The sequence below is a fragment of the Ochotona princeps genome, chromosome 2 (genome assembly GCF_030435755.1).
Source record: "Ochotona princeps isolate mOchPri1 chromosome 2, mOchPri1.hap1, whole genome shotgun sequence".
NCBI classification, from domain to species: Eukaryota; Metazoa; Chordata; class Mammalia; order Lagomorpha; family Ochotonidae; genus Ochotona; species Ochotona princeps.
This window is the reverse complement of record NC_080833.1, coordinates 166,727,423-166,746,751: the sequence shown is the minus strand read 5'-3', so window position 1 is coordinate 166,746,751 and position 19,329 is coordinate 166,727,423. Positions and strand designations below refer to the sequence as shown.

At 42.6% G+C, this 19,329-nt stretch overlaps 1 protein-coding gene across 2 annotated transcripts in view; it reads right to left on the bottom strand.

Annotated features, from left to right (window-relative positions):
* The window catches only part of ESYT2 (extended synaptotagmin 2), a 94,923-nt gene that overhangs the window by 948 nt on the left and 74,646 nt on the right, over positions 1-19,329 (bottom strand). For both annotated transcript variants that reach the window (XM_058660746.1, XM_004598640.3), the window contains 7 exons: positions 18,038-18,112; positions 16,624-16,710; positions 10,918-11,067; positions 5,902-6,275; positions 4,519-4,617; positions 1,772-1,903; positions 629-734 (listed from right to left, as the gene is read on the bottom strand). In XM_058660746.1, coding sequence (XP_058516729.1) covers positions 629-734; positions 1,772-1,903; positions 4,519-4,617; positions 5,902-6,275; positions 10,918-11,067; positions 16,624-16,710; positions 18,038-18,112 — 1,023 coding nt within the window. The remainder of the gene's footprint in view (positions 1-628; positions 735-1,771; positions 1,904-4,518; positions 4,618-5,901; positions 6,276-10,917; positions 11,068-16,623; positions 16,711-18,037; positions 18,113-19,329) is intronic.

The window sequence follows — 19,329 nt, the reverse complement described above, 5'->3', positions numbered from 1 at the left end:
TAAAGGTGTAAAAAACTTAGAAACCAACCCTTTATTCAACTAAAAATTTGCAGCGTTAGCATGATTAGTGAGACAATAACATGACTTTGTAAAACAATGAAAGCAACTTACAATGTCTTCAGACTACATACCCACGTCGTGGTTGGACCTCTTCTCTTAGAAACAAGCATTAAGCGTATTTAGTTTCCTGTTTCCCAGTTACATAGGTGTGACCTCAAAACCTGACATTTACTCAATGTCTGATTTTTACAAAGTATTGGATATAGTTAAGGATGTTTTAAAAACTTACTTTGCTGGGGACTACCATATCCAGGTGTGGGGATACAATGCAACATGCATGCCTGCTTCCAGACGGAAGATGGATTCCCAATGAAACTGTGGACATGTGTCGACAATGGGATGCTGGACTGTCTGACATTGTCTGTACCAACAATGTCGGGGTACACTTAAATAAGAGACTGACGGAATTATGATTCCTTATGAAGGACTACATTGTGGTAGTAAAATGGGAAAAATCTGTCGGGGGGTGAGGGTTTGTGGGGGGGAATCCCAGTCTATATAAAATTGTACCACATAATTCAAAAACTCAAAATGAAAATATATTAAAGAAAAACAACCAAAAACTTACTTTGCCAAGAAGCCCTTTGTCTTTGGACAAGAAACCACCGCTGTTTTTCACGGCCACGTCCAGGGTCCTCCTCTGCACTTCAGGTAATGAGACGCTGAAATCAAAGCTGAGGGGAAAACAGAACCCATTCATCTTCTGCCGAAAGTTTTCTGGACTTTCTTGGAACTAAAAATGACATTTCTGCTCAACAGACTATTCCAAACATTATGTTGATTTTTTGTTATAAAATTGAGCGCTTCTGACTTGATCTGGCATTTCATGAAGACTCAAATGCAACTTTTCCCTACTATTTCTCAAACAGAAGGAAGGACTGGCCTCCTACAACTGTCTGGACCTCCTTGTCCAGGGTTCACCTCTATGGGGAGCAGTTGCTTCTTGAGAGCGCACGCTTGACTCTCCGCAGGAGTCACACTGTGGACTAAGTTTTCCAATCCCGGCTTCAGCCCCTATTCCTACCATCTCCACCAAGTGACAGGAGCTTCACAGAAGGGAAAAGAACTCCAAGACACTTCGTGGTTTAGAAACTTTTTTGGAAGGCAAAGAGTTAGAGACAAGATCTTCAGCTGCTAGTTCACTCCCCAAATGCTTGCAGTGGTTAGAGCAGGAGGGGCTGGAGCCGCAGCCACGAGCCTGAACCTCAATGGAGCCTGGTGACGGGAAGCCAGGTACCTGAGTCATCACCTCCTGTTGCCTAGGGTACACAACAACAAGAAGGTGCAGGCCAAAGCAGAGCTGGGATTTAAACCCAGGCACTCAATGTGAGGTGCAGCTACCCCAAAGCTGTATCTTACCTGCTGCTGAAATACCTGCTGGAAATACATCTATCTTTAGAGTCCTAATTTTAATTTCTAGCACAGTAGGCACCGAGAGCCATAACTCCCTAAGATGAAAGTTCTTCAGGAGCATCAATGATCTGATCTTTATTTAACTGCCAGCCTTCCTGTGCACAGTTTACACTTGGATTTACTGTGTTTAGCCCTTCAACATGAAGTTCAGAATGCCGACTTACCTAATGAGGCTTTTCACCTACATTTCTCAACAGCACATTGGTTTACAGCGCTCAGTCACTCAAAGCTACTGCTAGGAGCTTTCTCACTTTATTTCACTCAGGCTGCCTCTTCCGAATGGAACGAGACTTCGTACCTTTGATCAAACACCGGGTTTAATGTCTTCTTGGACACGTGTGTTTTCCTCCTCCCCGACCTCCTTTTGTCTGGTAATAGATACAGGCGGACATACGGATCAGAGCCGTCTTCAGAAAAGGCAATGAGGTTTCTGATAACACAAACCAAGATGTCAGAATTAGGAAAACGAGAGTTAGCATCTCACTGAAACCGACTTTATCAACTAAGCACCGAGAAGCAGAGAGGAGTAAGGATGAACGGTCAATGCTACACCCTGGCTTGATGGCATCTCTGAGCTCTGTTGGCGGCAACGCTGGCCTCCATTTCTTGAGTTCAAGGAAACTCTAACACTTCTATTTCTTCTCAAAAAATAACATCTGGGGTCCACGAGCATGAGGGCTCTTCAAAAAGTTTATGAGAAATGCACATTATGAAAAAAAAAACTGCACATTTCAGCATTCTTTGCACCAAAAATAACTTCTAATTTTTTTCCCACAAGCTTTTGGAATTTACTCATATTTTATAGTTTATTTAAAAGGCAGAGTTACAGATAAAGAGGGTCAGACAGAGATTGTCCATCTGCTAGTTTATTAAAAAAATGGGCACAACAGGTAGGGCTGGGCTAGGCCCATGCCAGGGCAGGGAGCTCCACCTGTTTTCCTCACGTGGGCACAGAGTCCCAAACACTTAGGTCATCTTCCGGGCTTTCCCAGGTGCATTAGTAAAAGCTGGGTCAGAAATGGGATTTGAACCAATATACAGACGGGGTGCCAACACTGCAGATGATAGCCTAACTCACTGTGTCACAACAACTGCCTCATATACTCTTTTTAAGACAGGGTAGGGCTGGTTGAGTAACGTGCTGATCTTCTGCCCGCGGCAGCCTCCTGGATAGGCACTGGCTCATGTCCTGGCTGCTCAATGTCCGATGTGGGGGCCCGGAGCAGTAGCATAATGGTTAAGGTCCTTGCCTTGCACGCCCGGGATCCCACATGGGCGCTGGTTCTAATCCCGGCAGCTCCACTTCCCATGCAGCTCCCTGCTTGTGGCCTGGGAAAGCAGTCGAGGACAGCCCAAAGCCTGGGGACCCTGCACCCGCGTGGGGGGCCCGGAAAGAAGTTCCTGGCTCCTGGCTTTGGATCGGTGCAGTACCGGCCGTAGTGGTCACTTGGGGAGTGAATCATCGGATGGAAGATCTTCTTCTCTGTCTCTCCTTCTCTCTGTACATGTACATCTGCCTTTCCAATAAAATAAATAAATCTTAAAAAAAAAATCTACTTATTAAAAAAATTTCCGACGCAGCTCCCTGATTATGGCCTGGGGAAGCAGCGAAGGACGGCCCAAGGACCTTGGGCTCCTGCACCCGTGTAGGAGACCTGGAAGAAGCTCTTGGCTCCCAGCTTCAGACAGTCCAGCATGGATACTGCGGCCATTTTGGCAGTGAGCCAGTGGACCCGTCTCTGTTTCTCCTCTCTCAGTAATTCTAGCTTCCAAGTAAAATGAATAAATCTTAACAAAACAGAAACAAAAACAAAACTAGGGCAATGTCTATCATGAACCTATAAACTTTTTTCTATCTTATGAGCTGATAAACCTATTCCTGTAAATAATTCTAAAAACCACTTCAACGAAGAGAAATCTGTTACAAGTCACACAGTCTAGACATGCAACAGTGGAACGTTATATAAGTTATGAAACTTAGAGGAATGTTACAAAGGAAGTAAAACAGTTATGAATCCACTAGAAAATATTTATGAAATAGCATTAAGAACAAAAACTATATGCTAGGATCACAGTAATGGAAAATAGAGGCTAATAGAGAAAGACTGGGCCATAGTGCAGGTTATAAAAAAATGCATGTATATACACATACGTGTCTAGGTTATACATATGGGTATATGTTTGATTGTGGAGTGGTGGAATTACATATGCTCTTCTGAAAATGGTCTTCAATGTTACTGCATTTGTTTTTCATAATCTGAACAGTTCATCCTAGATTTTTAAGCTTCTCCATTACACTGAACCCTCACCAGTCTCTTGGGAAACTTGCAAACCTTACTGCTTTCAATACTTGGAGCTAAAACCCATTTCTCCCAAATACAGAGCTCATGACAACTCACAGATACCAATCACTTGGATTTCACCTTGGTATGCATCCTTCGTGGAAGGAGGGTGTTTTTATATTCCGTGTACTCTTGAGAGAACCAAACACTTTTCTTTTTTTAATTTTTTTTAAAATTTATTTATTTATTTATTTATTTATTTTTAAAGATTTATTCATTTTATTACAGCCAGATATACACAGAAGAGGAGAGACAGAGAGGAAGATCTTCTGTCTGATGATTCACTCCCCAAGTGAGCCGCAACGGGCCGGTGCGCGCCGATCCGAAGCCGGGACCTGGAACCTCCTCCGGGTCTCCCATGCGGGTGCAGTGTCCCAATGCATTGGGCCGCCCTCAACTGCTTTCCCAGGCCACAAGCAGGGAGCTGGATGGGAAGTGGAGCTGCCGGGATTAGAACCGGTGCCCATATGGGATCCCGGGGCTTTCAAGGTGAGGACTTTAGCCACTAGGCCACGCCGCCGGGCCCCAAACACTTTTTAAACATTAGTGTCGTTCACTAGTGCCGTTTGTAATGTGGCTCACTGCTTTATTCTTTAGAACGAAGCATAAGCAGTCTGTGGTGAGCTCAGAGGGAAGTGCTTTTGTGATCTTTAATGTTCACGCTCAGCAGCAACATAACAGGGTGGTAGCCATGCTTGCTCACCTGCACGAGTGGACGACCACGATGAGCTTGTTTCTCTGTGAGCTGTGCCGGATGGTCAGCTGGATCTGTCCCAGTGGAGACTGTCCCAGGGTCGTCCCGCTGTGTGAACAGAGCACAGAGTTGCCAGCTCAAAGGTGGGGTGTTTCACTGGCCTGACGCACAGAGTGAGGGCATTTCGAGTCATTTAGATGAAAAAGAATCAGATTACCCACAAACTTCCGTATGATTAGAAATTTCTGCAGGAGCCATCAGTTGGATTCAAATTTCCCTTCAGGATTTCACATACTTATTCAGACTGACAGTTTCCTCATGAGACAGAGATGTGTGCTTGCTGCGAGCATCGCTTCTGCAGCCTTTGCTGGGCAGTGCCACGCCTGTGACCACCTGCATCTGTGTGGCCTCAGCCTGCAGGGCTGCTCCACTTCCACTCGGTGAGATCGTATTATCCCTTCCACTGACTTCTCCGTGCTCAAGGCTGAAGTACAAGATCTTGCTCAGTGTGCTCTAGGAGCATGCCAGCAAATCTTAACTCCTAAGAAAAAGTGGCTCCTTGCTGCAATTCTATTTCCCTTGAGAAACAGAGAGGGAAGACATTGATTTTTCCCCCCCAAATAAAACCAACTGGAAAGTATGAAGGAAAGAAGTGAGTGTGGATCCAAGGGGGCCTGTCGGGTGTGGACCTGCAGGCCCTGGAGTTTTGCACTTTCGCAATCATCAAGGGACAAGCGGGTTTTCACCTTTGCCTTGCTGCTCTAAGTTTCATTACTCAATGCGCGTCTGTGACAGCAAACAGGAAGAACTGTTTCAAAGGTCAGGGTTTTTCTTTGGAGAGGAAAAAGTTCAACATGGAATGCTTGTGATGGACGCTGACATTTTTTTCCCCCTCTTTTTCTGAACATGTGTATGGGTCAGGAGTTTCTGTAAAAAGTTAGCACAAACAGCCACGGAAGACAAGAGCCCGGGTAGTAGCAAGGGGTGCTGACCGAGCCTGAAACAGCAGGAGCTGTGTGGCCACAACAGAGAAGCCACACCTGCCCAAGCTTCATGCTACACGGCAACAGGCAACAGGCCAACTCTTTGTGGAGTTCCTCTTCCTGGCAGGAGGAGGAGCCACATAGTGGGTCCACAGCTTTAAGCTTCTTATCTTTCTTGCTTATGAAATCTATCACTTCCATCTTTCTGTAATCTTTAAATAATTAGATCCATAAAAGCTTTTTATTTTGAAAGTCAAAGACACAGAGAACAAAACAGCGATACAAACCTAGGTTCCTATGGTTAAGAGAGAGGTAGTTCGCACCTGCTCCCCGCAGTACGCAGCACACATGCTCCGTGTGAAAACACCACCCCTGCAGTGGGACAGGTGTGCACACCAGGAACACTTACTTTTCCAGCTGTCGCAGCCTTTGCCGCAGCTCCTGGGTGGCGATGGGGAGTGATATGTCCGAGGCTATGCTAGGGGTGGGCTCCTTCACTGAGACGTGGCTCGGGGACACCAGCAGGCTGGAGGAGCTTCTGCCCAGGTCGTGGGGGGCCCTGGGGCTGGCTTCGGGGGGCTGGGCTTTATCTTCCACGCCAGCTTTATCTGCAGCCCCAATGACTGGAGTCGAAGGAGTCGTGTTGCTGCCACCAGTGCCCGAAGACACAGACCTCTGAGATTTGATAGGCATTTTCCTCCCTTCTTTGGAAACTGAGGGTCGTTTCACTTGAGCTGAATGTTGGTAGTCAGGAGGCCTTTCTTGCTTTTCATGATGGAGCACCTACAAGCAGAGATTTAAAAAAAAATGATGCATTTATCATATTTTCATAGTTCAACACATCTACATGTGTTCATCTGCAAACACTTTAATTTGTTGAGGGGCTGGTGCTGTGGGCACAGCCGGTGAAACTGCTCCCTGGGGTGTAAGCAACTCAGACACTGTCTGAATTCTGGCTGCTCTCTCTCCATTCCAGCTCTCCGCTAATGTGCCAGGGAAAACAGCGGAGAATGGCCCAAGCTCCTCGGGCCCCTGCACCCTAATGGGAGATCTGGGAGAAGCTCCTGGCTTTGAACCAGCCCAGTTCTAGTCATTCCGGCCATCTGGGGAATGAATCCATGCATGGGCAACATCTCTCTCCACGTCTTTCTCTCCACCTTTGTCTTTCAAATTAAAAGAAGTATTAAAAATAAAAAGGTTTAAAACTTAAAAAAACTGTAGTCGATTCAATTATCCAGTTATTATAAAAATATTCTATCACAGTTAGTTAAGATAAAGTTTAAATAATCAAAGTATCACTTCTGGCAATGCATGTACCATTGCCATGCCATCCAACAGGCTCCTCCATCTGAATGCACCTCTACAATCACGGCATCATGTTCTTACTGGAAGACAGCGTTAGTCACAGCTTCTTTAACAGAAGACTAAATGCCCATTCTACATAGATACAGTTCCTGGCAGGAACCCCAGAGAGAGAAGAAAGCCCAAAGCTCCTATTTCTCAGCAAGATCACCCCCAAAGAATGAGTGTCAGTACAGAGACAGCAGCAGCCAGAGGCCACATGGGCCTAAGCAGAGACGCAGACGAAGCAGCTGTGTGGCTGCCTCGGGCTCCCCCAAGTGCCTCTGAGCACTCTCCGCTCGGAGATGATCATGACAGCCGCAAGATTTTCTGCATTTATGAAATGAAGCTGGAGCAAACATGTTTACCTTCATGGTCTCCCATGCTTTGTATTTTTACTGAAAGTCAGATTTCTGGAGAAACAGCCGCTGCTCTAAATGGCTCCCTTAAGAGATGGAGGAATCTTCTTGGAAAGGCTTTGCTGATACCAACTGCTTTGGTCAGATGCAAGGAGACTATTTCTACATGCTTGATGGACTCAACGTTTAAATTACTTTTTCAGAGGGCCAGCATTGTGGCTTGGCACAGGAAGCTGCTACTCACAGCGTGCGTGTTCCACCTGAGTGCCAGCTTGAGTCCTGGCTGTTCTATTTCCAATCCAGCTCCCTGTGAATGCACCCGGGAAACTAGCAGAAGAAAGCCTAAGTGCTTGGGACCCTGGACCCACTTAAGGAACCCAGACGAAGCTTTGGACTCCTGGAGCTGGCCTGGTGCAACCCTGTTTGTTGTAGCCATTTGTGGAGTGAACCAGTGCATAGAAGTTTTCTCTTTCTCTCTATAACTTTGACTTTAAACAAACAAACAAACAAACCTTTAAAAGTCTAAACCAAGGTATTGCAGAGGGAAGCAATGTGACACAGTTTAACTAAAAGCACATTTTTAAAGTTAGCCCTTCATTTTGGCTTGCATTTTTTAACCAGGCCCTTCATTTTGGCTTGCATTTTTTAACCAGTAAATTTTAGCATTTTCCCATATATTTGTCAGCCTTATTTTCAATATTTCTGTAGGTATTTATTTTTTTTTTTTTTTTTTTTTTTTTTTTTTTTTTTAATTATTTATTATTTAACTTCAGTAATTACATTGTATTATGTGACACAGTTACATAGATACTTGGGTTCTCCCCACCCCTCCCCAAACCCTCCCACCATGGTGGATTCCTCCACCTTATTGCATAACCACAGCTCAAGTTCAGTTGAGATTTCCCCATTGCAAGCGTATACCAAACATAGAGTCCAGCATCTTATTGTCCCGTCAAGTTCAACGGCTTCTTAGGTATACCCTCTCTGGTCTGATGACAGAGCCAGCAGAGTATCATCCCAGTCAATTGAAAGCTCCAACATACCATCAGCAAAAATTTACATCATTATGGAATTAATTGACATAGTAATGAGTAACCAATATGTTAAAAGTAAATGCGGGTTCCCAGCCACCTTCTGTGACCACCTCACCTATACTTCAATTTTAGTTTATACACAACATATAACATTCAAAACATAACATGTTATACATAACATCATATCATCTTAAATTAAGGCAAACATGTGGTATTTAACCTTTTGGGATTGGCTCATTTCCCTTAGCATTATGGTTTCCAGTTTGGCCCATTTGGCCACAAAGAACTGCATTTTGTTTTTTTTAATAGCTGAGTAGTATTCCATGGAGTAGATGAACCATAGCTTTCTTATCCAATCCTCTGTTGATGGGCATTTTGGTTGTTTCCATGTTTTTGCAATTACTGATTGTGCTGCTATGAACATAGGAGTACATGTTGGTTTCTTATAGAACAAGTGTTCTGGATATATTCCTAGGAGTGCTATTGCTGGATCATATGGTATGTTGAATTTGAGTTGTTTGAATATTCTCCATACTGATTTCCATAGAGGCTGTACCAGCCTGCAGCCCCACCAGCAGTGGAGTAGGGTTCCCTTTTCCCCGCAACCTCGCCAACAAGTGTCGTTGGTGCTTTTATTCATGTGGGCCAGTCTTACTGGCGTTAGGTGGTACCTCATTGATGTTTTAATTTGGATTTCCCTTATTGCCAGGGAACTTGAGCATTTTTTCATATGTTTATTTGCCATTTGGGTTTGTTCCTTTGTGAAGTGTCTGCCCATTTCCCGTGCCCATTTCTTGAGTGGCTTGTTTGTTTTGACATTTTGGTTGTTTTGTAGCTCTTTGTATATTCTGGATATTAGCCCTCTATCACCTATGTCGTGTGCGAAGATCTTCTCCCATTCTGTGGGTTGCCTTTTTACTTTGTTGATTGTTTCTCTAGCTGTACAGAAGCTTCTTAGTTTGATGAGGTCCCAATTGTTTATTTTGGTCTTGATTTCTACTGCATCTGGAGTCTTTTTTAGGAAGTGAGGGCCTACCCCTAAGTGTTCCAGTGTGTTTCCAACATTTTCTTCCAACAGTTTGAAGGTTTCTGGATGTAGGTTTAGATCTGTTATCCATTTAGATCTGATCTTAGTGTATGGTGAGAGATGTGGATCTATTTTTTTGTTTCTGCAGGCTATCAACCAGTTGTCCCAGCAGCATTTATTGAACAGACCTTCCCATTTGCCTGGGTTGTCGTTTGTCTTTTTGTCAAAGATTATTTGGCTGTATCTGTGTGGGTTTCCTTCTGGCGTTTCTATTCTGCTCCATTGATCTTCCTCTCTATCTTTGTGCCAGTACCACGCTGTTTTGATAACCACTGCCCTATAGTATGTCCAGAGGTCCGGAACTGTGATTCCCCCTGCTAACTTCCTGTTCTTCAGGATAGTTCTAGCTATCCGTGGTTTTTTGTGCTTCCAGATGAACCTTTGGATCATTGTTTCCAGATCTGTGAAGAATGTTTTGGGCAATTTGATTGGGATTGCGTTGAATGTATATATTGCTTTTGGCAGTATAGACATTTTAATGATATTGATTTTACCTATCCAGGAGCATGGGATATTACTCCATCTTTTGAGGTCTTGTTCAATTTCTTTTTTAAGCAGATTGTAGTTTTCTTCAAATAAGTCTTCTACATTTTTGGTTATATTTATTCCCAGATATTTCATACTTTTCTCTGTTATTTTGAATGGTATCTTGCTGGTTAAGTCTTTTTCCATCTTGGGGCTGTTCGCATACACTATGGCTGTTGATTTTTGTTCATTAATTTTGTACCCTGCCACTCTACCAAACTCTCGTACAAGTTCTAGCAGTCTCTGTATTGAGTCTCTTGGCTCTTCTACATAAAGAATCATATCATCTGCGTATAGTGAGAGCTTGACTTCTTCGTTTCCCATTTGGATTCCTCTGATTTTTTTTTCTTGTCTTATGGCCTCAGCGAGTACCTCTAGGACTATGTTGAATAGTAGTGGAGAAAGTGGACATCCCTGTCTTGTTCCAGATCTCAGTGGGAAGGGTTCCAGCTTTTCTCCATTCAGTATGATGCTGGCGTTGGGTTTTTCATATATTGCTTTAATTATGTTGTGGATTTTTCCATCTATGCCTACCTTGGTTAGGGTTTTTAGTAGGAAGTGATGTTGGATTTTGTCGAAAGCTTTTTCCGCATCTATTGATACTATCATGTGATTCTTGTTTTTCAGTTCTGTAGGTATTTATAAACAAATCGCAATCAATTTTGGACAAATAAGTATTTGTAAGTTTCCACTTGTTTTACAGTTTTATCAAATTCGCTCTCCCAAACAATCTTTGAAAAATTCCACCTTGGGGAAAAACTTTGATAATTTTTGGATCAAAAGACAAAAACACAGTTGGGCAAAGAGTGGAAAGTTTGGGGCCTACTTTAGCAACCTGGAAATACGTTCCAGGAGTCCAGTCTTTATTATCTGTCCATGTATTTTGATAACATTTGGCCACAGTTCTTACGCTTCCAAACAGAACTATTCAATTGGTCTGTGGCCCCACAGCAGCAGTCACAGTAGGCACAGATGAGCCTGTCCTGAGGTAGTACCCACCACACTGGGCACCGGACCCACAAGCTTCCCTTTGCGCAACTCACTTTCTGCCTATTTGATTGCAAAAGACTATACACTACCCGGAGGGCCATCTTCATTTTTATGGTGCTGTTTGGACCTGAATTACTGAGCTGGAAGCGCTGGTTCATGGTCATGTCCTCACTGGCGAGCAGCTGGCTGAGCGGGATCTTGAGGTTCCCCAGAGAACACTGATGCTGTTCATCTTTGACCTGCAAGACACGCACAGGAAGAACATTCGTGCTGCAAACCGAGGTTCAGAGATTCCAGGAGATGCAGGAAGGGCCACAAAATGAACTATCAAAGCAACCTGTCAAATAAAAATGCCACCCACAGTTCAGCAGTATTTATTTAAGGAGGATTTGCACAAATGATACAGTAGCATGAAATTTCCTTAGGAAGAGAGGTAACATTACAACAAAGTGTCTCTGTCACATGTCATAACAAGGTTCTAACGAACAACACGAACAACACGTGGTGAAACCCCGGCAGTGGCAGTAATGTGTAAAGTTTCTGCTGGTGACATTTCCAAGAATCCTTTTAAGCCTCCTCTACCCAAAATCTGTACAGCTGTTTTTGAAGTTCACAATACCCATTTAACTGCCTGATAATTTATTTCTCCTGAATATTAACTTTCAGTATGATTTTTGTAATAAGAACTATTGTGTTAGACTGCTGCTCAGCACAGCTTAATAACATTGAGTAAGAACCTGGAGGTGGGTCTGACGCGGTGGCCTAGCAGCTAAAGTCCTCGCCTTGAACATGCCGGTTCTAATCCCAGCAGCCCCACTTCCCATCCAGCTCCCTGCTTGTGGCCTGGGAAAGCAGTCGAGGATGGTCCAAAGCCTTGGGACCCTGCACCTGTGTGGGAGACCTAGAAGAGCTCCTGGCTCCTGGCTTTGGATTGGTGCAACTCCAGCTGTTGTGGCCACTTGGGGAGTGAGCCATCAGACGGAAGATCTTCCTCTCTGTCTCTCCTCCTCTCTATATATACCTGACTTCGCAATAAAAATAAAATAAATCTTAAATAAAAAGACCTTGGAGGTTTCACAGGGTATGTGTAAGTTAAGATGGAACAGGAAGACCTCCAGCTAGATTGCTTACGTCTTTGAAGACCATAATCACACAAAAAATTTTTAAATGAAATAGCCACGACGACGTTTAAAGAACATTAAAAGTTATTTTTAAAATTCAATATCTGTCAAATATAGGTTATTTGAAGACTAGCACAATTTAGGAAGGCCAAATCGCATAAAACAGAATGCAAAAATACAAAGTGATAGAATTAGGCAATGGATCTGGGTGTGCCGGACAGTGGCCTGGGTTCCACAAAACCCACTCTTGTCCTAGCTGTTCACGAACCTGTGTATTCACAGTCACTGAAGATGCTTGAAGCAAAGGTGGACCAGGCAAGGGAGGAACAGCCATGATTACAGTCAGTGACTGAAAGGCCCTGCTCTCAGCTCCTGTTTGACAAGTAGACACGAAAACAGGGATACAGGGGACCTGAGCAATACTGTCCATTTCCTGACTTGCTTTACTTGAAAGACACACACACACACACACACACACACACACACACACAGAGTAAACTACTTGTTTACTCAGTGGCCAGAGCTGAGCAGATCCAAAGCTAGGAACCAGGAATTTCCTTTGGATCACCTTTGTGGGTGCAGGGTCCCCAGGCTTTGGGCCGTCCTCGACTGCTTTCCCAGGCCACAAGCAGGGAGCTGGATGGGAAGCAGAACAGCCAGGACCAGAACTGAGCCCAGATGGGATGCCACTGTCACAGAGCAAGGGTGAACTGGCCACCCACTGAGCCAGCTCAGAAAGATACAATCTTCAGGGGCATGAATGCTACATATGTACATACACGTGTATGCTGAGGGAAAGAAAATAGGCTGTAAAGTCAGTGTTTGATGTAAAAGGAATCAAATTATACAGAGTGTATGCTCTGACTACTATAGAACAAAATTACAATCAGTCATAGAAAGAGCTATAAAGATTCCCAAACACTTGGAAACAAACAAACAAAAATCTTCAAAAAAAAAACCAAACAGTGTATGAACCAGAGATGTAAGAAAATAATCACCAAAAAATAATTATTAAAAAGAACGAAAACAAATGTACAAAATCTGTAAATTAAAAAGTTACAAATTAGGGGCCAGTGTTTTGCCCAGAGATGAAGTCACTGCTTGGGCCACCTGCACCCACAGCGTGCCTGATCAGAATCCTACCAATAGCTGGATGCTGCTGTGTCCCTTGGGAGGCAGCAATGACAGCTCAGATCCTTGCCTCGCTGCCCTCTCTGAGGGAGACTCTGGTTGAATTCTCAGCTCTTTTTTTTTAAAAAAAGATTTATTTATTTTTATTGGAAAGTCAGATACACAGAGAGGAGAGACAGAGAGGAAGGTCTTCTGTCCAATGGTTCACTCCCCAAGTGACCGCAACGGCTGGAGCTGAGCCAAACTGAAGCCCTGAGTCAGGAGTTCTTTCAGGTCTACCCCGCGGGTGCAGGGTCCCAAAGCCTTGGGCTGTCCTCGACTGCTTTCCCAGGCCACAGACAGGGAGCTGGATGGGAAGTGGGGCTGCTGGGATTAGAACTGGCACCCATATGGGATCCTGGCATGTCCAAGGCAAGGACTTTAGCCACTATGCTATGGTGCCGGGCCTGAATTCTGGGCTGTTGACTTTGGCCTGGCGTAGCCCTGTCTGCCTTGGACATTTTGTGAATGAACTGATCAATGGAGAAATCTCTCCACATCTGTCTTTCACAAAAAAAAAAAAAAAAAAAAAAAAAAAAAATTAAGCTCTTTTCTCCAAAACACTAAAATCATTGCTGAGGGGATTTTAAAAATATTAAAATAAATGGATATGCTTTTTCCACAGACTAGAAGATCTAACATAGCTAAGATCTTAATTCTACTCACTTAAAACCGTAGTTTCCATGAAATTCTTACCAAATCCTAATAGTTTTGCTGTAGAAATGGGCAATCTGCTAATAAAATTCCTATGGAAATGGAGACTTAAGATAACTAAAATGATTTTTAAAAATAAAGTTTGAGGGCCCGGCGGCGTGGCCTAGCGGCTAAAGTCCTCGCCTTGAAAGCCCCGGGATCCCATATGGGCGCCGGTTCTAATCCCAGCAGCTCCACTTCCCATCCAGCTCCCTGCTTGTGGCCTGGGAAAGCAGTTGAGGACGGCCCAAAGCTTTGGGACACTGCACCCGCGTGGGAGACCCGGAAGAGGTTCCTGGTTCCCGGCTTCGGATCGGCGCGTACCGGCCCGTTGCGGCTCACTTGGGGAGTGAAACATCGGATGGAAGATCTTCCTCTCTGTCTCTCCTCCTCTCTGTATATCCGGCTTTCCAATAATAATAAAATCTTTAAAAAAAAAAAAAAATAAAGTTTGAAGGCTTATTAAATTTTAGGATTTATTTATAAAGCACCAGTAATAAAGACAATATGGCACTGGCATACAGACAGACATATAGAACAATGAAACAGAAGGCTCCCTTTAAATAGACCTTCACATACGGCCAACTGAATTTCTAAAGAGATGCCAACTCATTAAGTAGGACAAAGAATAATTTTTCTTTTTCTTGTTTTTCAAAGACTAATTTTTCAACAGAAACTGTTGAACAACTGTATAGCTAGCCATATTTTTAAAGGATGTACTATGACCCTCTCCTTATACTGCAAATAAATATTAACTCAACATGGATCACAGAGCTAAATGTAATACAGAATCAAAATTTCCAGAAAAAACAGATGAGAAAATCTTGGAAGCCGTAAGTTTTCTGAATATCACTGAAATGGAATGCAGAATAGGGACTACATAGCAAAAAAATGTTAAAGTGAACTTCACCAAATTTTAAAACTTCTGTTCATGAAAATACTACTAAGAAATGTAAAACCAAGCCACAGATTGGGAGAAAGTACCTGAAAAACATGGAAAAAAGGCATCTGCTTCAAGAAAATACTAAGTACTTATAGTTGAGTTTGGAAACAATCTCACTAAGAATTGGACAAAGAAACTGAACAGCTGTTTCACCACGGCAGACAGACGACAAACACAGGAAGACATCCAACGTCAGCAGTGATGTTAGCTGAGTTACTGTGAGGTGCTGACAGCAGCTTCTCCTTATCCATAGGAGATACACTCTTTTTTATAATACACACACATTCACTTATTTATTTGAAAGGCGGAGACAGAGAGAACAAGAGTAAGAGTGAGAGAGAAAGACAAAAAAAGAAAAGAAAAGAAAAAAGAACTTTTCATTGTCTAGTTTGCCACAGCAGGTACAATCCAAGAATGCCAGTGGATGTATGGACATATAGGCTAAAATTTAATGCATAAGTTAGGCATATTAAGCAATTAATAATAAGTAAAATAGAACTATAACAATATATTGCTTAATAATAGTTATCTGAGGATGGTGTCGTCTTTCTCCTTATAATACAGAGGCATTTAAACTGCAGATGTGAAACCTTGAACCATGACATCTGTGGAGCAGGGGGACTGCCACGCCATCTACCAGCAACAGTGTTGGGGAGATGTGGACAATGTGCAACTCTCATATACTGCCATGGAGTGCAGGCGGCACGGTCATGCTGGAAAACCATTTGGCAGTTTTCAAGAAGCTGATCATGCCGAATATGGGCCAGGTTCTATTCAGCAACCAAGAACTCCAACCTGTTTTCCCTGATGGGTGGCAGACACCCAAGTATTTTGGCCATCTTCCATGGTCTTCCTAGGCACATCAGCAGGGACCAGGATAGGAAGCGGAGTGCCAGTACTCAAACTGTCATGCCAATATGGGATGCTGCCATCTTAAGCGATGGCTTAACTTGTTGTGCCACAACACAGCCTCAAACATTCAATCTTTAGGGCCTGGTGTAATGGCTGAGTGGCTAAGGTCCTCGCCTTACATGTGCCATGATCCCATATGGGTGTTAGTTCATATCCTGGCTGCTCCGCTTCCCATCCAGCTCCCTGCTTGTGGCCTGGGAAAGCAGCTGAGAACAGCCCAAAGCCTGGGGACCCTGTGCCTATGTGGGAGACCTGGAAAAAGCTACTGGCTCCTGGCTTCGGATTGGCTCAGCTCTGGCCATTGCAGCCATTTGGGTAGCAGACCAGCACATACATATACAAAGAAATTAAGAACGGGTACCACTTGGGAAACTGTAACACAGCATGTGGGTTTCAGTCCTACTCCATTCCTAATTCCATTCTTGCTAATGTGCACTCTAGCTGGTAGCAAATGACGGCTCCAGTGTGGGAGCCTGTGGCACACGTAGAAGACCTGTGCTGAGCTCCTGGCTCCTGGTGCCAGCCTGGTCTGTCCCTGGCTGCTGTGGGCATTTGGGGAGTGAACCAGTGGAAGTGAGATTTCTGTCTTGTCTCTCTGCCTTTCAAATAAATAAAAGAAAATAAAGGATAAACTATGAATGTTTACAACGGAGGTGAACTTCAGCATAATTACTGTAAAAGTGTACAGACAAAAAAAGCATATAGATTGTGATTCTACCTACAGAAGGCAATGTGATTCTATTTATATAAATTCTAGAAAAGGGAACAATAGTGTACTGTGACATGGTGGAGAGCAGGGGAGGGGTGGGTTACAGAGAGGGCATACCTTCAGGGAAGGGGACAGCATAGCCATCATGTGGAGTGTGGTACTAGGGCAACCCAGCAGTGGGGTACACAGATCACAACCCAGCAAACTGTCTACTTGAAGTAATCATAAAGCATGCAAATAAAAATACCTCGACTTCAAGGTCCTGGCGCTTGGGATTGTGAATGAAGAAAGTGAAATTTTCCTCCCACACAGGTTCGTTGGTTTTGTATCGAATCTGGAAAGTACATACCAATGTCAGTTTTCTGGTATTTTCTGTGGATAAGGACACCTACAGTGTGCTCACTCCTAGAACGTGCCTGGAAGATCAGGACGAGCTTAATAAAATTCCAAGACACACAAGACCTATTTACCGAGCGTACACTATGATAAACGTCATGGGAAGAGTTCAAACTATGGAGAGAGTTTAAAGTGTTTAGGCAGTAGGAGGAGGAAGGGGCATCCCTGTGCCTATGGAACTGCATCAGGAAAGCAAGAAAAGGGGCCAGAATATCAGGAAATTGCTAGGAAATTCCATCCCGTGTGCCTACTCACAAAGACGTCATCTGAACTCAGTTCTCCTAGCATACAACGGTGCTGCATGCAGGTTCACGCTTCTTAAACGGTCAGTAATTGTCAGTGAATAATGGTTTATAATTCACTAACTTCTGAATTGTTTCATTTTTCTATCAGGAAACTGCATTTGATTACAGTAATATCAATGCTGTTACTTTTTTTCCTTTTAAATGGTAATCGCAATCAGGATAGTATAAATGATTAAATGATACATTTCATGTAAAAACTAAATGGGAATATAAGCCAATCACTGTTACATTTTTTGTTGTTTTACTCATTAGCCACTGTTTCCTGAATACTGGTAGTGCCTCCATACACTCTTTATTCTCGGAATAACCTGCAAGGGCCATCCATATTATTTTCATCTTACAGAGGAGAACATAAGTTGGGCAGCCTTGGGCTAATTTTTTTTCTTTTTCTTTTTTTCTTTATTTTTATTATTTTAAAAACTTTTTTATCTTTTCTGATATGGTTGCATAGGCTCAGGGATCTCCCGTTCCACACTCAAACTCCCCATTCCCCTACTATTTTCTGCTATAGCATTACAATAGTACAACAGTATAACAGTACATTATAATAGTATATAATAATAATGTAACAGTATAATAGTACATTTTATATATATATATATATATATAATCCTTCAGCAACAGTCACAAGTTGATTATTTGGTTCATTCTTGCATCTACTTGTATTTGTTGAAAATTTTTTTTTTCAAATTAAAATTTTTATACAGTACTCTAAAGAAATCTAAGAATTTATTCCTGGCATCTACTGATAAAATCATACAAAAGCATATTTATTTTATCTTCTGATTCATTATTAAGTTTAAACAGCTGGTTGTTTTCCAAATGGCTGATTTAAAGAGAATTTAAAAAGATACGGGAAGCAATGGTCTCAATGCCTGCTTCTTCACACAGCCACTCAGCATCCCTGCCCCAAGACTGGCAGTGGCACAGTCATCGGAAACACCTGCGCTGGGACCTTACCTTACTCTCTTGAGCCCTGTGTCCCACTGACATTTGGACAAGAGGATTTGGGTTGCTGTTTATTTTCTTCCCTGACTATCAAAAGAAAAAAAGTAAAGGCAGAATAAATAAACACATTTCGAAGTGAGTTTTCACTAAAACTGAAATTACTGGCTTAAATTAATAGTTTTTTTTTCTATTGATTTCTGATATTTCACATACAGAGGATATCTGAAAGCAATTTAAACATACAATAATTGCTAAGCACATCCCAAGCCATAATTTTCTCTGACACAAAGTAAACATCATTTGCACACAATTTTTAAATGTTAAAGTATTTTATTTTTAAAGCAAGCCACATTGGGAAAATCAACCCTTTAAATATCTTTAATATTAACTACAGTTCTTCAGGCTCATTTTATTGATTAGAATAACAAAAATATATAAAATGCAATGAATGGAAAACAAAAAAACATGAGAAAAGAATGAATAATTCAGAAGACTTCTCTGATTGGAATAATAAAAATAACACAAAGTACCCCATACATGGTTTTACTGTCCTTTGTACAAGCATGTGTAACTATCGTATTTCAAATCTTGCTTACCAACTGCTAAATAATTCTGACTGGAAGAATAAACATCAGTTTAGAAGTTCACTAAATTAAACAAATATAAATACAATGAAAAAGCTTCAGGAATCAGACAAAGTAAGAAGCATATCTTAGCACATAGCTGATAGAAAACACAGTAAACATAAGATATGTGACATGAGGTTTATTTATAACTTAGCCCCACAAGAAGATGCAGTTAAAATATCTGTTAGTGCACATCAATCAGAAGGTCACAATTTTTTTAAGTTAAGTCATTTTAGTCAGTTTTCAACACTGCAGCGATGACAGAAATAGGTATCCAAGTGGTATGAATATTTAAAAGGAAATATGACTAGCCCAAACCTACTGCGATAATCTAGTCTCTGGTTCATCTTTTGATGTGAATGAATTCTGCAAAATGAAATAGATACTGTTAAAGGAGATCCAAGGCTGTAGACTACTGCGGCAGAGAAAACTAATTTTCTCCCTAGATCAACTTTCTTCTTCCTTGCTACTGTAATCCCTAAATTCCAGCTCAGCTTAAGTCCTCTGTAAATGATCCAGTCTCCAAACTTGTCCTGCAGGGGATCACAGACAGGCACCTGTGCTCCAGCCTGGGAGCGGGGCGTGTCTCCCTCCTTGCTCCCCGTCCCTGAGATGGGCCATGTGCCATGAGCACAGCAGAGCAATGGGCCAGAATTCTGTTATATTAGAGCAAAGCAA